Genomic DNA, 19,215 nt, shown 5'->3' with positions numbered 1-19,215 from the left:
TAGACTTCTTAAAGTATTTGGAGGGAATGATTCCTTCTTGAATGCAATTAAGATCAACACCTGAATTTATCAAGGCTATGACTTCAAATTCAAAATCATTGCTGATGACAATCCTAACTTTGGAATGCAATTTATGGAAGTTAATCCTACTGATGGTATCTAAGAACAATTCCATGGAAGGTTCATGGGTAAGATCAGCTGTAGGGTTAACTGTTTCTTCATCATCAGAAGGGTTTTGGAATAAGGGACCTTCCTCATTGTTTTGATGAGAAGTATTTTCTAAAAGTTGGATCTTTCGATTGAGGAGCCTTTCCGAACATTGAGCCAAAAACATTGATCCGAACATTTCCCACCACTTTAGGAACCAAGAAGGAAGCTGTCCAACGAAGTCTCTGCTAAACATTAAGAACCATGAATGGTTGTAATTCTGATTCTGAATGAAGAGAACTTTCTCAAAGGCATCGGTGTAGTCATAATAGCTATAATAAAGTGCTGAGCCTGAAGGGGATCTGTAGTTCTTGAGGATCCTTAATTCAGAAGGATGATGTCCCCAATTTTGACAACTGACAAATCCTGTGATGATGAATTTGTGGTAGAGGACTATTAAAGGGTCCCTACTGTTGAAGATGTTTTCTGCCCAGCAGCTAATGGCCCACTCACAGCAGCTAGAATCAGAAGAACAGGTTTCTCCTACTGCTTCAGTAGCATCAGTTAATCACAACAGATCTACAGCAGATTTCCCAGATTTATTCTATTTGTTTTACATCTAGATATATGACTCCTCTAAAGTCAAATTTTTGGCTATGCCACTGAAGATACTAATAGATTTCTAATGTAGTTGAGATTTTACTTTGAATAGAGATAATGGAATGGTCTTCTTCTAATGTCTCAAAGCCGGTCATAACATAATAGATAAGTAAAGCACTAATTTCCATAACCCCGGTTTCCTTGATTGAATGATATCAAAGTCTCTTGCCCATTTAAGGAATATAGGGATAAAAGGCCTAAGGTGCATTTTTGGGCCATAGGCTTTGTCCGAGATTGTTTACTTGTCCGAGGACGGATTGATAGCGATAAAGATATTAGACCTAGAGACCCACGAGCAAATTATGACAGAATAAGCTAAGGGAAGTAATCCGAGGAGGGGTATCTCCTCGGCTAAGCGAAGTAAGGATCAAATGGTACTTCATGTTGTCCAGAATGATCTTTTAGGAGGTCTTGTGGATGAAGGTATGTTTCACGAGGGCACATAGAGCAAGGACAATTGTGACATATCTAAGAGAAAGCTTCTACCATTGCATTGAATGCTTTGTACCTAAATCTCTAGCCGCATTAATAAGGAAGTGATATCTGAACAGTGATTTTCAGCCTTACAGCTATTACCTAAAGACTTCCGGAAGGGGCTGATAGGACAAGTATCAACATTAGCAGTTTAGACCTACACGTGGAGAGCAGAAATGGGGGAGAGGAGGAAGTATAAAAGAGAAAAAGGTCCCGGAGAAAAGGAGATTGAGAGAGAAGGAGAGAAAACACTGTAGACTGAATATCTGTAATCCATCTTTAAGAAATAAGAAATATAAGAATCTATTCCTCAGCTTGAGTCCGAGGACAACTTTTATCATACAAACTAATCCATCCTTATTATGAGCTTAAATGACAACAACAGTGGCCCATTAGAAATTCAGTCTACAGTGTTTTATCAATTCAAATCCCAATCGGCCACTGTTGTTGTCATTTAAGCTCATTAGAAAAAAGATTTCCAACCCACTCTCTATAAATTTATTGTATTGGGCTCTTTGGGCCTATACCCTTCCTCTTGTTGGGCTTAGATACAAATTGTGACCTTACAAAGAATATGTAGGAGGTCTATGTCCTTTTTGTTGCCTTGACAAGCTAATGTTTAGGTATTTTGAAAATTCTAAGAGATGTCTGATTAGTTACTAACTCCTCGTTAGGGAAGGGTGAAAGAAATGGAATTAAAATAATATTTTTGCCTTTCCTTATTTGAGAATTCTAATGGAGAGAGTAGAAAATTCATTCCTTTATTTTGAAGTTTAAGTGGGAGGGAATAGAGTAAGCAGGAGGGAATACCCATTCTTTTTTATTGCCTCAAAATATCAAATTTTCATTCCTCTCATAATTGTGAGGAATTGGAGGAAATAAAATTAGATTTAATGAAGTTTTTACTAAAACTCTCAAAATTAATTAAACTCTTTGTTTTAAAATAAGGGTCTAATAATAATATTTTTTTCCCTCCATGTACTCCCAAACAAAATTACTTAACTTTAATCTCTTTCTACTCCTTTATTTTAAACCATTCAAACAAGATTATTTAATTCCATTTCATTAATTTTTTTTTTCATTCTTTTCTCTACATAAATACATTCAATTCAATTATATTCCTTTATAATCATTTCATTCCTTTATGAATTGTCAAATGAAAGCTAGTCTTTTTTTTTTAGAAGAAAATGAAGGCTAAGCTTACGCTCTGTTTGTTTCAGCATCAACATTTTCTGGAAAATGGTTCATTTTCCAAAGAGCATTTTCTAGAAAACTATATCATTTTCCAGTGTTTGGTAACGACCTTGAAAATGAGCTTGAGAATGTTTTCTGGTGTTTGGTATGCAAATTTTTATTTTTATTTTTTATATTTCTTGTGTAATTTAAAACATGCGTATTATGTAAACTAACTAATGTAATCAATATTAAAAAAAAAAACCAAGGATGAATTTGGTTTTCATACTAAAATTTTGACAATAGATACAATAAAAATTAGTTGTCAAATTTTCATGATCTCTACCACTCATTTTACTTATATATATGGACAGGAACGTCCACACACACACACACACATTTATATATATATATATATATATATATATATATATATATATATATATATATATATTAACCATTTGTCTATATACATAAAATTGACAGGAGAATACATCTTTAATAAGTACAAAATAACAATAACTTTTCATTGTCTACTCTTTTTGCTAATACACTAATTGTCTACTATGGTCAACCAGAAGTCTTTAATATTACTCAAAATTATGTATTTATATAATGTATTTAAATAGTATATCATCACTACATAATATCTGTATTATGTATCTATCAATAAAAAAGATTATGCTATGTAAAAGTAATTTAGAGCCATATAGGCACTATGTTTAAAATTTTCGTCTTTTACTTCCTTCCTTCATTCTTTCTTCTTATTTATTTTTTATATTTTTTTTAGCACTTTTATGTGCAAAAAAAAACTTATACATGGAATCCATCAAACCAAAAGTTTCTTAGAGAAAAAAATAAAATCAAGTTTGAAATTCAAAGTAAAGAATTGAGATTTTGGTAGAGAGGAATGAATGATTACCGTTGCAAATATGTTCTCTTTTGCAAGTTGGTAGAGAGGAATGAAATAATTACTGAGCAATAAAGGAAAAAAAATCTACTCAAAAAACTGTGTTATAAAGGGGAAGAGAAATATGGAGAGAAAGTGAGGGAGAGAGATCTATGGAAGAGGAGAGACCAGAGTGAGTGATAGTGAGGGTGTGAGGAAAGAAAAAGAAAAGGGAAAAGAGAAAGAGTGAGAGTGAGAGAGCGTACTGTGAGATAGAGATTGTTTTCCAAAAATTTTTTTTGGAAAACAAACTATAAAACACAAGCTTTATTTTTATTAGGATTTTCCATTGACTAAAGATAGTTTTCCGTTGACTAGTTTTTTTTTTGTGCTACCAAACATTAGAAAATGTGGAAAACTATCTTTACAGAAAGTTTTCCAGCAAAACAAACAGAGCGTTAGTTTGATATACTAGTTTTTATCTTTTTGCATTAGGATTTAATTATTAAAGGTATCCTCATAATTACTGCAAAAAAAAAAAAGGCATCCTCATAATTTTTCTAGTTTTAATCTTTTTTCATCCCTTTTTATTTATTTATTTTAAAACATCCAAACAAAATTACTTAATTTTATTTCATTAATTTTATTTTTCATTCCTTTTCCTACATAAATACATTCAATTCAATTATACACCTTTATAATTGTTTTGAACTGCCAAATGAAGGCTATACTTTTTTCTTTTTCTTTTTTGTAAAGAAGAAAATGAAGGTTAAGCTTAGTTTGATATGCTAGTTTTTATCTTTTTCATTAGGATTTAATTATTAAAGTTATACTCATAATTTTGTGCATGGAATTAGGTTATATTTATTAATTTGTGAAATCACAACTTTACAATTTGTTTTAAAGTTTCATCAATTCCTTCTGCCGTGCTGAAGTCAAGTAATTAAGGGTGGGCGTACAAGGACGTCAAAAACTTGGCTTCTTAACTTAAATGCATTTTTTGGCTTAACACACTTATGCTTTTTGTTCGCATCCACCCTCAAATTAAGGAACTTTGACCCTTATTTGTAGAGATTCTCCTAAAGTAGAAGAATATTGTTGTGAAAAAGCAATTTTAGCTAGCCGATTGGGATTTAAATTGATATAATATGAGAATTAGATCTCGTAAATTCTGAAGATCAAATCTTCAAACTAAGACAACAATCAGTTTTTGGTATATACGGAAATTAAATCTCATATATCTTATTCAACCATAAAAAATTTTATCAGTTGAGCTAATTAAAACCCACTAAATTTTGAAGATCATAATATTGAAATGTCATAACCTATGGTCAATAGTTTGTTTTATGTGATTTTTTCCCCCTCAAAACAACTAATCATATGATTTTTTTTTTCTTGGTAATCATGTAAATTTTCAGAATCATGTAATTGAATCTTTTAAAGGAAAAAAATCATAGTTTGCTAGAAGAATGAGATTCGAATTTCAAAACCCGGTTTCAAATTTCAATTATAAAGGAGTGCTGACTATTTTATAATCTCCAAATTGAATTGGAAAAAAGTTTAGATAGGAACATATATTTATATATCAAACGGTTCCAATTTAACCGTACAAACTGGTGAATATGGCAATTGTGCTTGTCCCCACAGCCAAAAGAATTACCAATATTGCGATGATCTTATCCCTTGTTGTTGATATACCATGCACATCCCTGCCCAAAAAATAAGTAATACAGTAACATATAAGTTTACAGAAAGCATAGCAAAATTTTTTTTTTTTTTTTTTTAAGTGCCATCTAAAGGTACAAGAAAGTAACTAGATATTGGTACCTAAGTATGATTGCACCAGGGAAAATGAACGAGAGGCACACAACTGTTGTTGATCCCATGAACTGAAAAAAATACCAGATGTCTGGGATGGCTATTGCGGCTATATATGTGATGGCAAGTAAAACGCAAGTGAGGGACACAAATCTGAGAGTATCTGAGGCCAAAATTGGCTTTTTTGGAAAAAGAAGTTCATCTATGTTGGCTCTCAAGGTGAAGTTTAACAGGGGAAACACAAGCAAGAGGTGGATTGCATAGGTTAATCTAACAATTACATCAAGTAATTTACCGATGGTGGTATCAGAATTTTGGTCGAAGTTTACTAGCATATCAGACATTATTGAGTCTCCAAATAATAGGTACCCAAAGAAACCAATGGCAGAGTAAATGGCAACAGTGATTGCAAGAGAAATCCGAACTGCTAAGCTCATCTCTGTAGGCTTACCAAGCTCTACTCGAATTGGATGAACTGCAATCATTCATTAAACATTACATGTTGTATTTAGAGCAAAACAAAAACAACAAAAACATTAGATTTATTCATACATTCTTGTCATTTCTAAACTTTAGTGAATGAGGATTTTCCATTTGAATTTATTTTATGGTTAAAGATTTTATTTTTTATATTTAACAATATACAGAATGCTACGTCTTTATTTTGTAAGACATGTAAAAAAGAAATGCTATACCCACTCAGACCAAGACATAACTTTTACTTGTTCAAATAACAATTAAGGTGAAGCAAGGTTAGAAACAACGAATCTCTTTATTATAAACAGATTAATTTTGCAAGTTCATTATTACGGGTAGTTCATACAAAGGATCGGACCAATGACATATACAATACTTGAATTCTCAATGTAGATGCTACATAGTTAGTTCTCATCCTTCAGAGACTACGAGTGTAATAGAGCATTCGTCAACAAAAGGATCACCCTAAGATGATAATCTTATGGCTATTGAGAACGAATCAAATTAGATAGTTCTATTTCTCAATTTTTCTGACTTGCTCCTACAGAACCAAGGTCGACAAGATTGAAAAAAATAGGTCATTCACAACCACTGATAAAAGATTCCTCGAAAAGTTAAGGATTAAGAATCCTTTTTAGAAATCAAATAGATTCAATCTTATACATACACGAGGAAGGTAATCGAAAAAGGAAAGAAGATGGTTTCTTCTTTCTTTTATAACTTAGGAGCCTTGCGAGATGAAAGTCTCATGCACGGTGATAACTTTTGTGCATGTGTGATTTACTTCTACAAGTTTTTCGTGTGAGAAGGAAAGACTTCTTGCTTTAATTAGTTGTAACTTTTTGACTAGTAAAATTGTTGGCATAAACGTGTAGGTGCTATAGGTAATATGATTTTGTACTTTGCTTTTAGGTGGAGGCATCTAATGCTTTGTTTTCTTGTCTCCTTTGTAAGTTCCATACAAGGCTAGCTACGGATTGTATCGAGACATCCAATATCCAAAAGAAGTATTGTATTTAAAAGAGTGATAGCAGATAAAGTGTGAGGAATTGAGCAGCGGGTGAAATAGTAAAGAGTGGTGTGTGTAACAAAGTGTGTAATGTTTTATGTATCAATAAAAGCTTGTATTTTACTGATAACTCGTTTAAGTATTCTACTTGAGTGTGGTGAGATTTATCACAAAGTTAGTTTGACAAAATTTCCGACAAAATTTCTGCAGCGACAAATCTCTACAAAAAGATCTATTTCAACATATCTTGACAGCCATTTAGGAAAAAGTACTACCTTGTTTTGTTAAATTTCAAAGGACAAATGCCTCTATAGTTTTGGACATAATCTTGTAGCACATATGAACATCATAATTAAAACATGTCACAATATTTATGTACCCTTACCATTGACATGGAATCCAAAACCCGTGACAAAGATTGGAACAGTGGTGAAAAGATCAAATACTGAGACTTTGGAAAAATCTGGTAGTAATCTCAGTTTCTGAGTACTTTTCCCCACCCATAATGCTTGAACTGCCATTGCCGAGCATATGACAACAAAGAGTACTGCGAGCAAAACGGATATTGCTGAAGTATACCTTAAAGAATCTGCAAGAGGAACATGTAAATGCAACAATCAATTATAAAACTCAAATATACAGTTTGCTTATTCTAAGTCACGATATATCCTTCTAAAACATTTTGGACCATATATATGATCCACCATTGAAGAAAAATTCCTGACCTACACGTTTTTGCCAGGCTAATGGAAGCATAACGAAGAGCACAATGAATAGAATTGCGAAGGCACGTGAGTTCCACCACTGAATGCCAAACCATTCTTGTAGAATACCCAAATGCAAGGTTTCTCCAGACTTACTTCCACACAAGACATCCCCTAAGATAAATTTGTAAATCTAACGAGTAAGATTGTTAATACATAAAATTGCAAATAAATTTTGCTATACTAATTATTATATCGCGATGAAATATTAAATTAGGGTCACACTTTAGAGTAAGGAATAAGAATCGACTTAAGTTCAGCACACAGACTACTCCACCCAATCCTTGCCCAAAAGAACATAACATTATTATAATCTAAGCATGTTGTATAAAGTTGCACTTAATTTTATATTTGCTGTGGATATATATTGACCTCTAATTTGTCTTAAAAATAAAAAAGGGCAAAGAGTTTGATAGCGTTGATAAATAATTGCTATCTGGGGTGGGTCCAATGGATGGTAACACATTTATATCATTACCCCACTATCACTATTAAAGTAATGTACAAATGTGGTTTATCAAAAAAGTAATGTACAAATGTGCCTCGGATAGCGGAAAATGGGTAATGCATCACCGTCCAAAAGATAGGCTATAAACAGAAAGAAAAAAAATTTAGGTGAAAGTCTAGAAACTATCTCAAAGTTTATCTACTAGATGAGGGTCATATTAAACTCTGTACTTAAATAAAAAATAATTACAATTAAACAGCTTTGTAGTTCAATTAACAACTCTTAATATTTCTAAGAGAAACATTCAAAGTTTATAACCTCCGTCTTTTATTGTAACTATCAAATGGTTAAAAATAGAAAAAATAACATCCTAAATTTCTTTTTTTGATACAACATCCTAATAAATTTCCAATTCGCTTCAGTTTATAATTTAAAAAAAAAAAAAACCATCTATTGTTTGTGAGTAAAATTTTGATTGGCATTTACTGCACGCAAATGACATCATTTTGATATGGGTGAATGGTGATTGTCTTCTTCTCCATTGACATTAGAATGAGATAGAACACAATAGAGATAGTAAAACTCAAGTAAAGAAAGAATTTTTTTTTTTATGAAAAAAATATATATTAAACAAACATAAGATTGAGTAAAATGAAATTTAAGAATAGGGAATTGATATTTAAACACTTTTACAGTATACTCATTTAATAAACTCAAAACAGATTATTAAGAATAAGAAATTGAAGATTTGGATAGAAAGAGGTGGAGATAAGATTTTCGATTCTTGAACCAAGATAATTAAAAGCTTACCAATTATAATAAGATAAATGATCAGTGCACCAAATAAGGTGATGATGACACAAATCTGCACCGCAACAGATCCTATAGCACCAAATGACTCACCCACAATACCAGCATATGTGGTGGATTTGCCAGATTTTGTGTACCTCAATAGGAATTCCACCGTGACCTCTGTGAAAAATGCCACAACTAAAATAAGAAGGAACCCAGGAACTATGCCTAAGACCTTGATAGCAGCTGGAATAGACATGATTCCAGCTCCAATCATGGTGGTGGAGATGTTGAACACTGCCCCAGAAATCGATGCACCCTGTGAAGAATTTTGATTTTCCAAGACATCTTCTAGGAGTGGGGTGTCCATTCTTGCGTCTTGCTGATCTTGCTTCATCCTTTAGTTTTGGAAGGTTGGAGACTCTGCTCTCCATGATATTGTCTAGTGCATTAAATACTATATTTGTGCATATAATACAAGAAAGAACAACCCCACAAGGCACAAAGTAATTGATATGCTTACCATTTTATTTGAAGATATGAAAACCACTGGTCATAGAAATATCTTTATTTATGTAAGGGGCATTATCCTGTCGTAGTCGTCATCATCTTCTTCTTCTTTAAAATCTATTATTTAAATTCAGAAAGAAAAGGAAATAGAACAATAAGGTGGTGAAGGATACCATTTCTCGTTCAAGTAAAACTAACATTCGTATTTAAGTATTTTTTGTTAGGTACTCCTTTTTAAATTCAGCTATATAGTTGTATTTAACTAAAAATACATTTTCTTCTCATAAGAAATAAATCACAGGACTAAATTTTAAAAGAAGAATCTAAAAAATAGCAACTAAGTATTTTCACTAATTTTTGTCCTTCTCATTAATTAAGTGGTATAGATTAACTATATCACTTTTTTTATACTACTATTTAATAGTGTTAATCTTGAAGTTCGAACTATTTCCTCTCTAGACCATAGTTCCAAGAGTTCGACTTTAGGGGCCAAACAAAAAATGAATAAATATTTTTTTTCTCTATATTTATATATCTATGCTATGTACCATAGTTAAATTAGTAATAGTACTATTTCCCTTTCTTTTGATGAATGAATTATCAATTTTTAACTTGTTCATAAACCTATACTTTAAAATTAAATTTGAACTCTTATATTATATATAATGACTATGGTACAACAAAATTACTAATACACTAAAGGGTAAAGATTGCTAAAAAGAGTAGAAAAACAATCACTGAAAGCATAAAAAAAAAAAATCAAATATAAAATAAAATAACATATTACACATTATATTATTTTATTTATATTATACCGTAAATATAATATCAGTTTCAATAATAATAGCATTATATTATATACATCATTAAAATATTTTATTAATTTAATGAAAAATAAGAAATAACTAATAGAGGAAGCGTCAAACTTGAGAGTATTTGCAAAGCGGGACTATGGGATGAAGAGTAATTCAAGAATAAATTAAAACAGCAAACCCGTGTTTGTGTGATGGTCACTTCACAAGTATAAGTGTTTGTGGGGTGTGAGTGACAAGTTTATTAATAATAATAGTATTAATAGTATTATATTATATACATCATTAAAATATTTTATTAATTTAATGAAAAATAAGAAATAACTAATAGAGGAAGCGTCAAACTTGAGAGTATTTGCAAAGCGGGACTATGGGATGAAGAGTAATTCAAGAATAAATTAAAACAGCAAACCAGTGCTTGTGTAATAGTCACTCCACAAGTATAAGTGTTTGTAGGGTATGAGGGGCAAGGGCTGAGGTTCAAGTCTTCAGGAGGGAGCTTCACACACATATGCACTTAAATTATATTAGGGTAGAATTCTATCTTGTATAAAAAAAATTAGATTAGGTTAGAATAGAATTCAATCTTGTATAAAAAAAAAACTAAAAAAAAAATGAGAGAGAGAGAGAGTCAAAAACTCATTTGTAGATGCAAATCTTTTGAAGACTCATTTGTTAAGTGGTGTAATTTATTAAGGATGAAGAAGAAACATTCCCACTGTTAATTCCAAAGTAAGTTAGAGGTTTTTCAACAAGGATTAAGCAAAAATTATAATTTTTTTCATCTTTTTTGTTGTTGTTGAGATATTGTTAAAATAATCTTGTGTTTATCATTAGCTTTCTGAAATATACACAATTTATCATTAGTAGTGTGGGGTCTTGGGCTTCGGCCGAGAACATGAGTCTTTGGCCGAGATCGTGAGTAGTCCGAGTCCAATGAGGAATATCTCCTCGGATAAGCTAAACGCAGATCAGATATAGATCCTAATGATCAAAGTGACCTTCTAAGAAGTTCTAATGATAGGGACGAGCATCATGAACATACAAGAGGGATAAGGACTCAAAAATATCTAAGGGAAAGCTGCTATACCGCATTGAATGCCTTGCAGCTAACTTTCTAACGGCATTTATATGGAAGAGACCCCTGAACAGTGCTACCTCGGCAACCACAACTTACAGAAGGCCAGAAAGGGTGTCTGATGGGACAAACACTCAAGTGATGGCTCAAAGGATCAACAAGTGTAGGATTGAGATCATCCAAAAGGAACTATATAATAGAATAGACCCTTCATGAAAAGGGAATGAAAAAAGGAGAAGAGAAAGCACTATAGCAATCTCAATAACTCCTGCAACCATTGTCATCCAATATATACTAGAACAGAGTTCCTCAAACTGTGCCGAGAACAAACTTTCTTGCACAAACCGGGTTCAATTCTTGTTGGCTCATCATCCAAAACCATATTAACTGTTATCCATGCACTAAAACCTAGCTCTTTGACCCACTCTCTACAAATTGATTTGTACTGGGTTCACTGGGCCAAGATCCCTTACATTTTGGGCTTGGTCTGAAAATCTTGTCCCTACAAGTAGGAATTTTTTTGGATCACCACTAATAGGATTGTAATCCTATTTAAAGGAATGTAAAATTTTTCTTATTAAATCAAATTAATACCATTTGTAAATGTATATAAACATTTAACTGGGATGGGGGCCAGAATTTATCTTTTCTTTTAAAAGTTTTCAAATGGTATGGATAACTCTTATTCAATATATATCTACTGAATTTTTTTTAAAAAAAAAAAATTGGGGGGCTATGACCTCTGCTCCATCACAAAAATTGTATAATTTCTCTCACCACTGCTCTAGATCTCAAACGCTTTGTGAATGAAAATGTGCCAATTTAGTTACAAAGCCCGTGAAAATTTGTGGATTTCAGCTAATTTTATTGCTAAAGTTTTTGTCTTTAAACAAAACACCTAAAATCAAATTCTACCTACATAGAAAAAAAAAAAAAAATTCTATTGATCTTAACTTTTTTTTGAGAATGTTATTGATTTTAACTTGATAGTAAAGAGAAATCATTATGACCCAAAAATCATAAATTTAAATCATATCATATCATATCTATATTAAAACAAAACTGATATATATATATATATATATATATATTATTTATATCTAAATAAAATACTTAGTAATGAATCAAACTTGGTGGTAAGAATACCTTCTTTTCACTTGCTTAGAGCCCGTTTGGTCATAGATTTCAAAAATTGTTGTTTAAAATAATGTGAAAATTGTGGTTTAAAAAGTGTTGTTGAAATATGTGTTTCTAGTGTTTATAAAAATAAAAAAAAATGTTTGGTATCATAGTTTAAATATATGTTTGGTATGTGTGTGTTTGATTTAATAAAAGTTGACACCTGTACGAAATAAAAAATATATAAAAAATTAATTCGGCGTGAAGAGACTTTGGGATATGTGTGAGATGAAGAGATGAGACCATACCTGACCAAGTGGGCCCATACCATTTTCAAAATAATTATCCAATTGCCACTGAGAACCCTTGTTTTATTGTTAAAAAACAGGCCCAAGGTGATTTCAAAACTATGTATTTGAAAACCAAATTTTGAACAATGTCTTCCAAACAACCCTAAACACAAATGAATGACCAAGCGCATTTTTATTTTTTTGTACATGTATGTTCAGTGTTTAAGCACTGAACGCGTGTATTTAAAATGGATGACCAAACGGCCTCTTAGCCTATGACACTCATAAATGGTATGTTAAAATTTACCAAAACAGAGCCCAGGGTGGGGTGTCCATTCTTGCGTCTTGCTGATCTTGCTTCATCCTTTTTAGTTTTGGAAGGTTGTAGACTCTGCTCTCCATGATATTGTCTAATGCATTAAATACTATATTTGTGCACATAATACAAGAGAGAACAACCCCACAAGGCACAAAGTTATTGATATGCTTACCATATTATATTGAAGATAAGAAAATCACTCGTGAAAGAAATATTTTTATTTATATAAGGGGCACTATCCTGTAGTAGTCGTCATCTTCTTCTTCTTCTTTAAAATCTTTTATTTAAATTAAGAAAGAAAAGGAAATAGAACAATACATTCGGTGAAGGGAACCATTTCTCGTTAATTGAGTGGTGTAGATTAACCTTGTCACTTTTTTTTTTTTTATAGATAATTACATTCTATTATTAATCTCATAATTCGAATCATTTTTCTTTAGATCTCTAAACATTTTGTGCATGAGAATGTAAAAATATAACTACAAAACTCTTGGACGCTCATGGATTTCTACTAATTTTATTACTAAACTTTTTGTTGTTAAACAAAACACCTGAAATCGAATTCTACCTACATAGAAAATAAAATAATTATAGATCTTGACTTTGACTCCACAGTGGAGAGAAATCATTATAAACAAAAAACCATAAATTTAAACCATATCATATCTATTAAAAAAAAAAAAAACTAAGATATTATATTTTTTATATCAAAATAAAATACTAAGTAATGAATCAAACTTGGTGATAAGAATGTCTCCTTTTCACTTGCTTAGCCTTAGGGTCTGTCCGTTTGAGTGGAAAATAGGGAGGATGAAAAATAGAGAGAGGAAAATAGGGTAGAAAATGTTGTTTTTCACTGTTCGTTTGGGAAAGGAAAATAGGAAGGAGAGAAAACCCAGGAGAAAGTTTTCTCTCCGGACTCACATTTTTTTTTTCCTTCCAAATCGGAAGGAAAATCTGGGGAGAAAAGTGCTATAGTAGCACTTTTACAAAAATGCCATCTTTCTACCCTTTTTTTTTCAACGTTCTCTTCTCTAGTTTTTTTTTTTTTTTTTTTTTCAATTTTCAACGTGACCTGGGATATTTTTTTTCAACGTTACCTTCTGTCCTTTTTTATTTATTTATTTTTTCAAAGTAACCTAGGATGTTTTTTTCAACGTTCTTTTTTTTCTTTTTTCAACGTGACCTGGGATTTTTTTTTTAATGTTTTTTTTTTTAACGTGACCTGATCTATAATAATAAAAATTTATATATATGATGTGATAAATTTTCTATTATGTAAAAATAAATCTATTTCTTACATATTATGTAACAATTGTATAATAGTCAATTTATATAAATTACATTTTCTATTTTTCCCATTTTCTCTCCAACCGAACAAAAGAGTTTTCCACCCTCCCACTTTTTCACCCCTCCAACTGAACACATAAGAGAAAAAAATAAATATTTTTTATCCTTCCACAATTTTTCATCCTCCCACTTTTTCACTCCTCTAACTAAATAGACCCTTACCCTACAATCTAACCTTCTAGAATGGTATGTTGAAATTTACCAAAACAGAGGCCAGGACTATCTTAATAAAAACAGAAAATAAAGCCCAGCATAATCTTAGCCCAAGTTCCCTACAAAGTCCAAACATTGTTGGACTATTTAAGATGGGTATTAATTGGGCCTTGAAACCTGAATTCAACCGAACACCCTTGAAAGCTCTACTTTTCCAAACAAAAACAAAAGCACTGACTTTCTTGGAAACAAACCTGGCCTTGACAATATCCTTTTTGCTTCATAGTCTGTCTCACCTTCTCTATGTGATCACTCTATTATAATAAACTCAGAAGAAGATAAAAAAAATAACAATAAGAAAGAAAAATTAAAATGGGGGATCAAATAGCAAGAGCAGAGGATTTCGAGAAAAAAGCAGAGAAGAAGCTCAGTGGCTGGGGATTGTTCGGTTCCAAATACGAAGATGCCGCTGATCTCTTTGACAAAGCCGCCAATTCCTTCAAGCTCGGCAAATCCTGTATTTTATTTTTTGCTTTTTTTTGGGTCTAATTTTCTGTATGTTTCCCGAGAAAGTTTAGGCTAGAAAGTGATAGGATCTTTGTTAACAAATGGGTCTTGGTTTAATCTTACATTTCTGTTCTGTTTTCCCTTTAATTTGATTATTAAAGATTGGAATGACCCAAGTTTGGATTGTTTTTTTTTTTTGTTGGACTTCTGTGAATTATGCAAAAATGGGTGTTCGAATTTTTTGTTTGCTTCATCGGAAAGTTTCAAATTTTGAGCATTTCCTTTTTGATGAGAACGGAGGGTGAGTGTATGTTCATATCTTGTATTGTTCTAATGAAAGATGCTGTGTTGGGTTTTGATAGGATCTGGGGTTTGTTTGGTTTTTGAATTAGGGATGTTTGATTGATTTGATTAAGTTAGATTGACTGTTAGATAAATTGGCTTTAGATGTACAATGTGATGGGATTGAGTTTGGAAATGATAATTGAATACTGAATTGGAACTTGCTGTGAAGAAGTTGACAATTGTGTTGAAAGTTTCAAAATTTGCATAGTATTTCTGAAGATAGGTTGAAAGGTGATTAGATAGAATCATTGAAGGAAACAGAATTTATTCATTAACATGGCATGGGTTTAGTCCAAGAAATGGCTCTTGAACCATTTTTGTTTTCAATTAGAACAGTTTACTCTCAACATCCATGCTGTTAGTCTTCCATTGATGATATCAGTTATTTAAAGATGTTTGCTCTATCTTGTCCTTGAGATGAATCTCATATCCCTGGAAAGGGTCATGTGAATTCAAGAATGAACTTGTTCTCTATACTAGATTTTTCCAACATTGCATGCTGGTGTTGTGAATTTCTGAATCTATATGATTGTGGTTCCTCAGGGGATAAGGCTGGATCGACATATGTAAAGTTGGCAAACTGTCATTTGAAGGTACTTTCAATCTTTGGGATTAAGTAGAGTTACTTTGTTTGGTTTTTTTGTTGTATCTATTATTTTTATCAATCGGTTTGTATCTGATAATGCTGTCCTGTGCTCGTGATTATAGTTGGAAAGCAAACATGAGGCGGCCCAAGCTTATGTTGATGCTGCTCATTGCTATAAGAAATCATCTATAAATGGTATGTATGGTGTTGGCTCACCCTGGTCAATTTTAATTTTCTGGCATGATCAATTTCATGCCTTTAGCAAAGACACCATTTAGTTGAGAACTTGATAATCAATGATATAATGAAGAAATCGTACCAATCAAAATCAAATGAAAAAGATATAGTGAACAGATTGCATTTATAAGATAGGTACTTCAAATTTATCATTATTTGTTTATATAACTTCCTAAGAAACAGGACTCTTTTCCCAGTATAGGTTTTAATTCCACAATCCTCTATACTGTGTGTAGGGCCATATAGGAATCATGGAAACAGTTTTCTACCAATTTCTTACCTCTCTATTTTTATCATCTCTGGTTTTTTCCTCTTTCAATTGAGTTTGATAATACTTTATTGTTGCTAAAATGCTCACCTTTTTGCAGAGGCCATATCTTGCTTAGAGCAGGCAGTAAATATGTTTTGTGAAATTGGAAGGCTCAGCATGGCTGCAAGATACTTCAAGGTACGTTTTTTACTCAGCTGTGTCATCAATTTTTTTTTTCTTTGAGATGATCTTTTATAGTAATTTTCTATTTACAATGTTATTTTGGGTTGTATTCCTTCATTTCTGTCACTTGTTGCAATAATCTCAAGCCTTCTAAAATTTGAGAAATTGATTTTGGAGTTCTCTTGGGGTCTATGTTTATCTTTAATACACTTTTGGGATCATTTAGGAGATGGTTTAATATTAAACAGAAAAGACATTGGGTGAACATTGAACATCTTTTCCCTGCACAGGAAATTGCTGAATTGTACGAGTCCGAACACAACATTGAGCAGGCTATTGTTTACTTTGAAAAGTCAGCTGACTTCTTCCAAAATGAAGAAGTAACCACTTCTGCCAACCAGTGCAAGCAGAAAGTAGCTCAATTTGCTGCTCAACTAGAACAGTAAGCCTAAATAAATATTTTACTCATGTGACAGTTGCAGCAAGTTATATGGTATGGAAAACAAGATAATCACAGATTGATTATCTCAACATGATCCTGAGAATTTTCATAAACTAATGCATCTTGGGAAAATTTAAGAATGCCCCTAAGAGCTTTACTTGACTATCAATCGAATGCTGTTGAGTGTGGTGTCTTCACTCTTCATTTTGATAAGGCTGGTAGCTAGTTTATAACACCTCTGCTATCCTGCTGATATGTTTAATTTTCTTATTATGTTTACTAGCTTTTTGCACAATATTTGGATAAAGATTGTATGTAGTCTGGGATATATTATTTTTAATCATCATATATCTCCTAGTTCAACTACAGAAGTTCCAAGTGACCCAAATTCTGTAGTGGGAAAATGCAAAGTGATGACCGCATAAATCCTGATTTTGGAAGCCTTTTATTTATTAAGGGACGTGGTGGGGATCTTAATAGTTTGCATGTGATATATCTCCAGATATCAAAAGTCGATTGAGATTTATGAAGAGATAGCACGGCAGTCCCTCAATAATAACTTGCTGAAGTATGGAGTTAAAGGGCATCTTCTTAATGCTGGTATTTGCCAGCTGTGCAAGGGTGATGTTGTAGCAATTACCAACGCTTTAGAGCGATATCAGGTCTGAATTTGGTTTTATTTAAGCATCTCAGCATTCTACCCAATGGGTCATCTAACTATAAAAATGTTGCTGTTCACTTTGGCAGGAATTGGATCCAACTTTTTCTGGAACACGTGAATACAAATTATTAGCGGTGGGTTACTAAATGTTACTATATTAAGTTTGCATTATATTCTTCATCTCTCTTGTTTGGATGTGGGTAAAATATCTTCTATTTAGTAGTTACTCTTGGGTTGACCAACATTTAGATGGTTGATGTCACCTTTCATATTATTGGTCTCTGTTCTAGTCTATTGTCATAATCATTTTTCTTTTTAAAACTTCATAGTTATCTTTATCTTTTAGAGATAAGAGAATCATGACAAAGAAGCTTATGTCTCTGTGCCAGGATATTGCCTCTGCACTTGATGAGGAAGATGTTGCCAAGTTTACTGATGTTGTCAAGGAATTTGATAGCATGACTCCACTGGTACAACCCTCTCCATTACTGAATTAATGATTCCTTGAAATTTTCTGTTTTTAACTTTGGATGTTGATTACATTCTAGGAATTTTTAAGTTGGTTCTGTCACGGTTAATCTGGAATAAAATATTAAAATCAGCATAAAATTTAGGGAGCAAAGGGGGAAAAACACAGTGCCTAGAATTTGAATACTTATATTTGTAGAGGGACGTCTCCAAATGCAAAAAATGAAACCTGTTGAACATGATGCATCTAGAAAGGATTAGCGTTGACCAATATATATTCAATTCTGAATTGTGTCTCCTCATTTTTGCACTTAGATATTCACTGTTGATTTTGGTAGCCCAAAATAAAATTCATGGATGAAGAAATCCTAAAATTTTTGAAATGAAATGAATTAATGGACTTTTTTTTTTTTTTTTTTAAAGTAGAGATTGATGTTCTGGTTCTTTTAATGTTCTTTTTCAATACCAACTTCCGTGACCCCTGTGTGTGTGTGTTTTTATTCTCCACTCTCTAAGTGTATCTAACTTCTATTTTTTATCTCATCTAAGATAAGATGGTTCCTTACATTGCAATTTTTTGATATTTGCATAAACTGCTCTATAGGATTCCTGGAAGACAACCCTTCTGTTGAGGGTGAAGGAAAAGCTGAAGGCCAAAGAACTCGAGGAGGATGATCTTACCTAAAAGTTTTATATCTAAAAGTTCAGTGGTTTAGCTTTTATTCTTGATGATTGTTCTGTGTTATTTGGTTGTCCAGCTACTCTTGGTTTAGAAATGGCTACTGATACTGAATTGTTCTTGGTTTGAATGTTAATTCGAGTGGGTATGCAAAAGTTTGTGAACAAGAGTTTGTAATTCTGGGTATTGACTATTTTCTGTTGCTGGTTTTCATGTTGGAAAAGAATGAGAACTCTAAATGGAGGATACAATTGAATTATTAAATTAAAGGGGCCATGATCATCTGCTTTAGCTTATCTCTGTACCTCTCAACCACGCCTACAATGAACTGAGGAATAAGCATTGGTTCTTTTAGTCATGCAGTTCATAAGGACCCCATCCTCATCCTGGTTTAGCCAACCACTATGGCAACCTCACTTTCTATATCTTGTCTACTTGATGATTAACCCAATATGGTTGGCCTAAGCAAACGTTGACCATGTAATTACAATTTTTTAATGACTGATTTGTTAGACCCCTTTGATATTTATTGTGGGCTCCTCATGTAATCTATCATCAAATTATCAATGGAAAGA

General features: G+C 32.2%; 2 protein-coding genes across 2 annotated transcripts; one reads left to right on the top strand and one right to left on the bottom strand.

Annotated features, from left to right (window-relative positions):
- Positions 1-4,891: 4,891 nt before the first annotated feature.
- On the bottom strand, positions 4,892-9,323 carry LOC142638043 (amino acid transporter AVT6C-like). The gene is made up of 5 exons (XM_075812032.1): positions 8,670-9,323; positions 7,373-7,525; positions 7,033-7,236; positions 5,171-5,636; positions 4,892-5,052 (listed from the first exon to the last, which is right to left on the bottom strand). Exons 1-5 carry the CDS (start codon positions 9,046-9,048, stop codon positions 4,944-4,946), a joined length of 1,311 nt encoding a protein of 436 aa, XP_075668147.1. The 5' UTR covers positions 9,049-9,323; the 3' UTR covers positions 4,892-4,943.
- Positions 9,324-14,460: 5,137 nt separating this feature from the next.
- On the top strand, positions 14,461-18,904 carry LOC142639261 (alpha-soluble NSF attachment protein 2). The gene is made up of 9 exons (XM_075813422.1): positions 14,461-14,799; positions 15,678-15,727; positions 15,843-15,915; positions 16,326-16,405; positions 16,681-16,832; positions 17,335-17,494; positions 17,580-17,627; positions 17,883-17,963; positions 18,566-18,904. Exons 1-9 carry the CDS (start codon positions 14,655-14,657, stop codon positions 18,644-18,646), a joined length of 870 nt encoding a protein of 289 aa, XP_075669537.1. The 5' UTR covers positions 14,461-14,654; the 3' UTR covers positions 18,647-18,904.
- The last annotated feature ends 311 nt before the right edge of the window (positions 18,905-19,215 follow it).

Source organism: Castanea sativa, chromosome 6 (genome assembly GCF_040712315.1).
Source record: "Castanea sativa cultivar Marrone di Chiusa Pesio chromosome 6, ASM4071231v1".
In the NCBI taxonomy this organism is placed as follows: domain Eukaryota; kingdom Viridiplantae; phylum Streptophyta; class Magnoliopsida; order Fagales; family Fagaceae; genus Castanea; species Castanea sativa.
Note: the sequence above shows the minus strand (reverse complement) of the source record. Positions and strands in the feature narration are given on the sequence as shown.

Coding starts and splice junctions, on each gene's coding strand:
- LOC142638043 (XM_075812032.1), bottom strand. CDS start 9,048: ATGAAGCAAGATCAGCAAGACGCAAGAATGGACACCCCACTCCTAGAA. Junction 7,237..7,372: donor AGCCTGGCAAAAACGTGTAG/GTCAGGAATTTT, acceptor TTCCTCTTGCAG/ATTCTTTAAGGTATACTTCA. Junction 5,053..5,170: donor CCTGGTGCAATCATACTTAG/GTACCAATATCT, acceptor TTTTTTGGGCAG/GGATGTGCATGGTATATCAA.
- LOC142639261 (XM_075813422.1), top strand. CDS start 14,655: ATGGGGGATCAAATAGCAAGAGCAGAGGATTTCGAGAAAAAAGCAGAG. Junction 15,916..16,325: donor TAAGAAATCATCTATAAATG/GTATGTATGGTG, acceptor ACCTTTTTGCAG/AGGCCATATCTTGCTTAGAG. Junction 16,406..16,680: donor TGGCTGCAAGATACTTCAAG/GTACGTTTTTTA, acceptor TTCCCTGCACAG/GAAATTGCTGAATTGTACGA.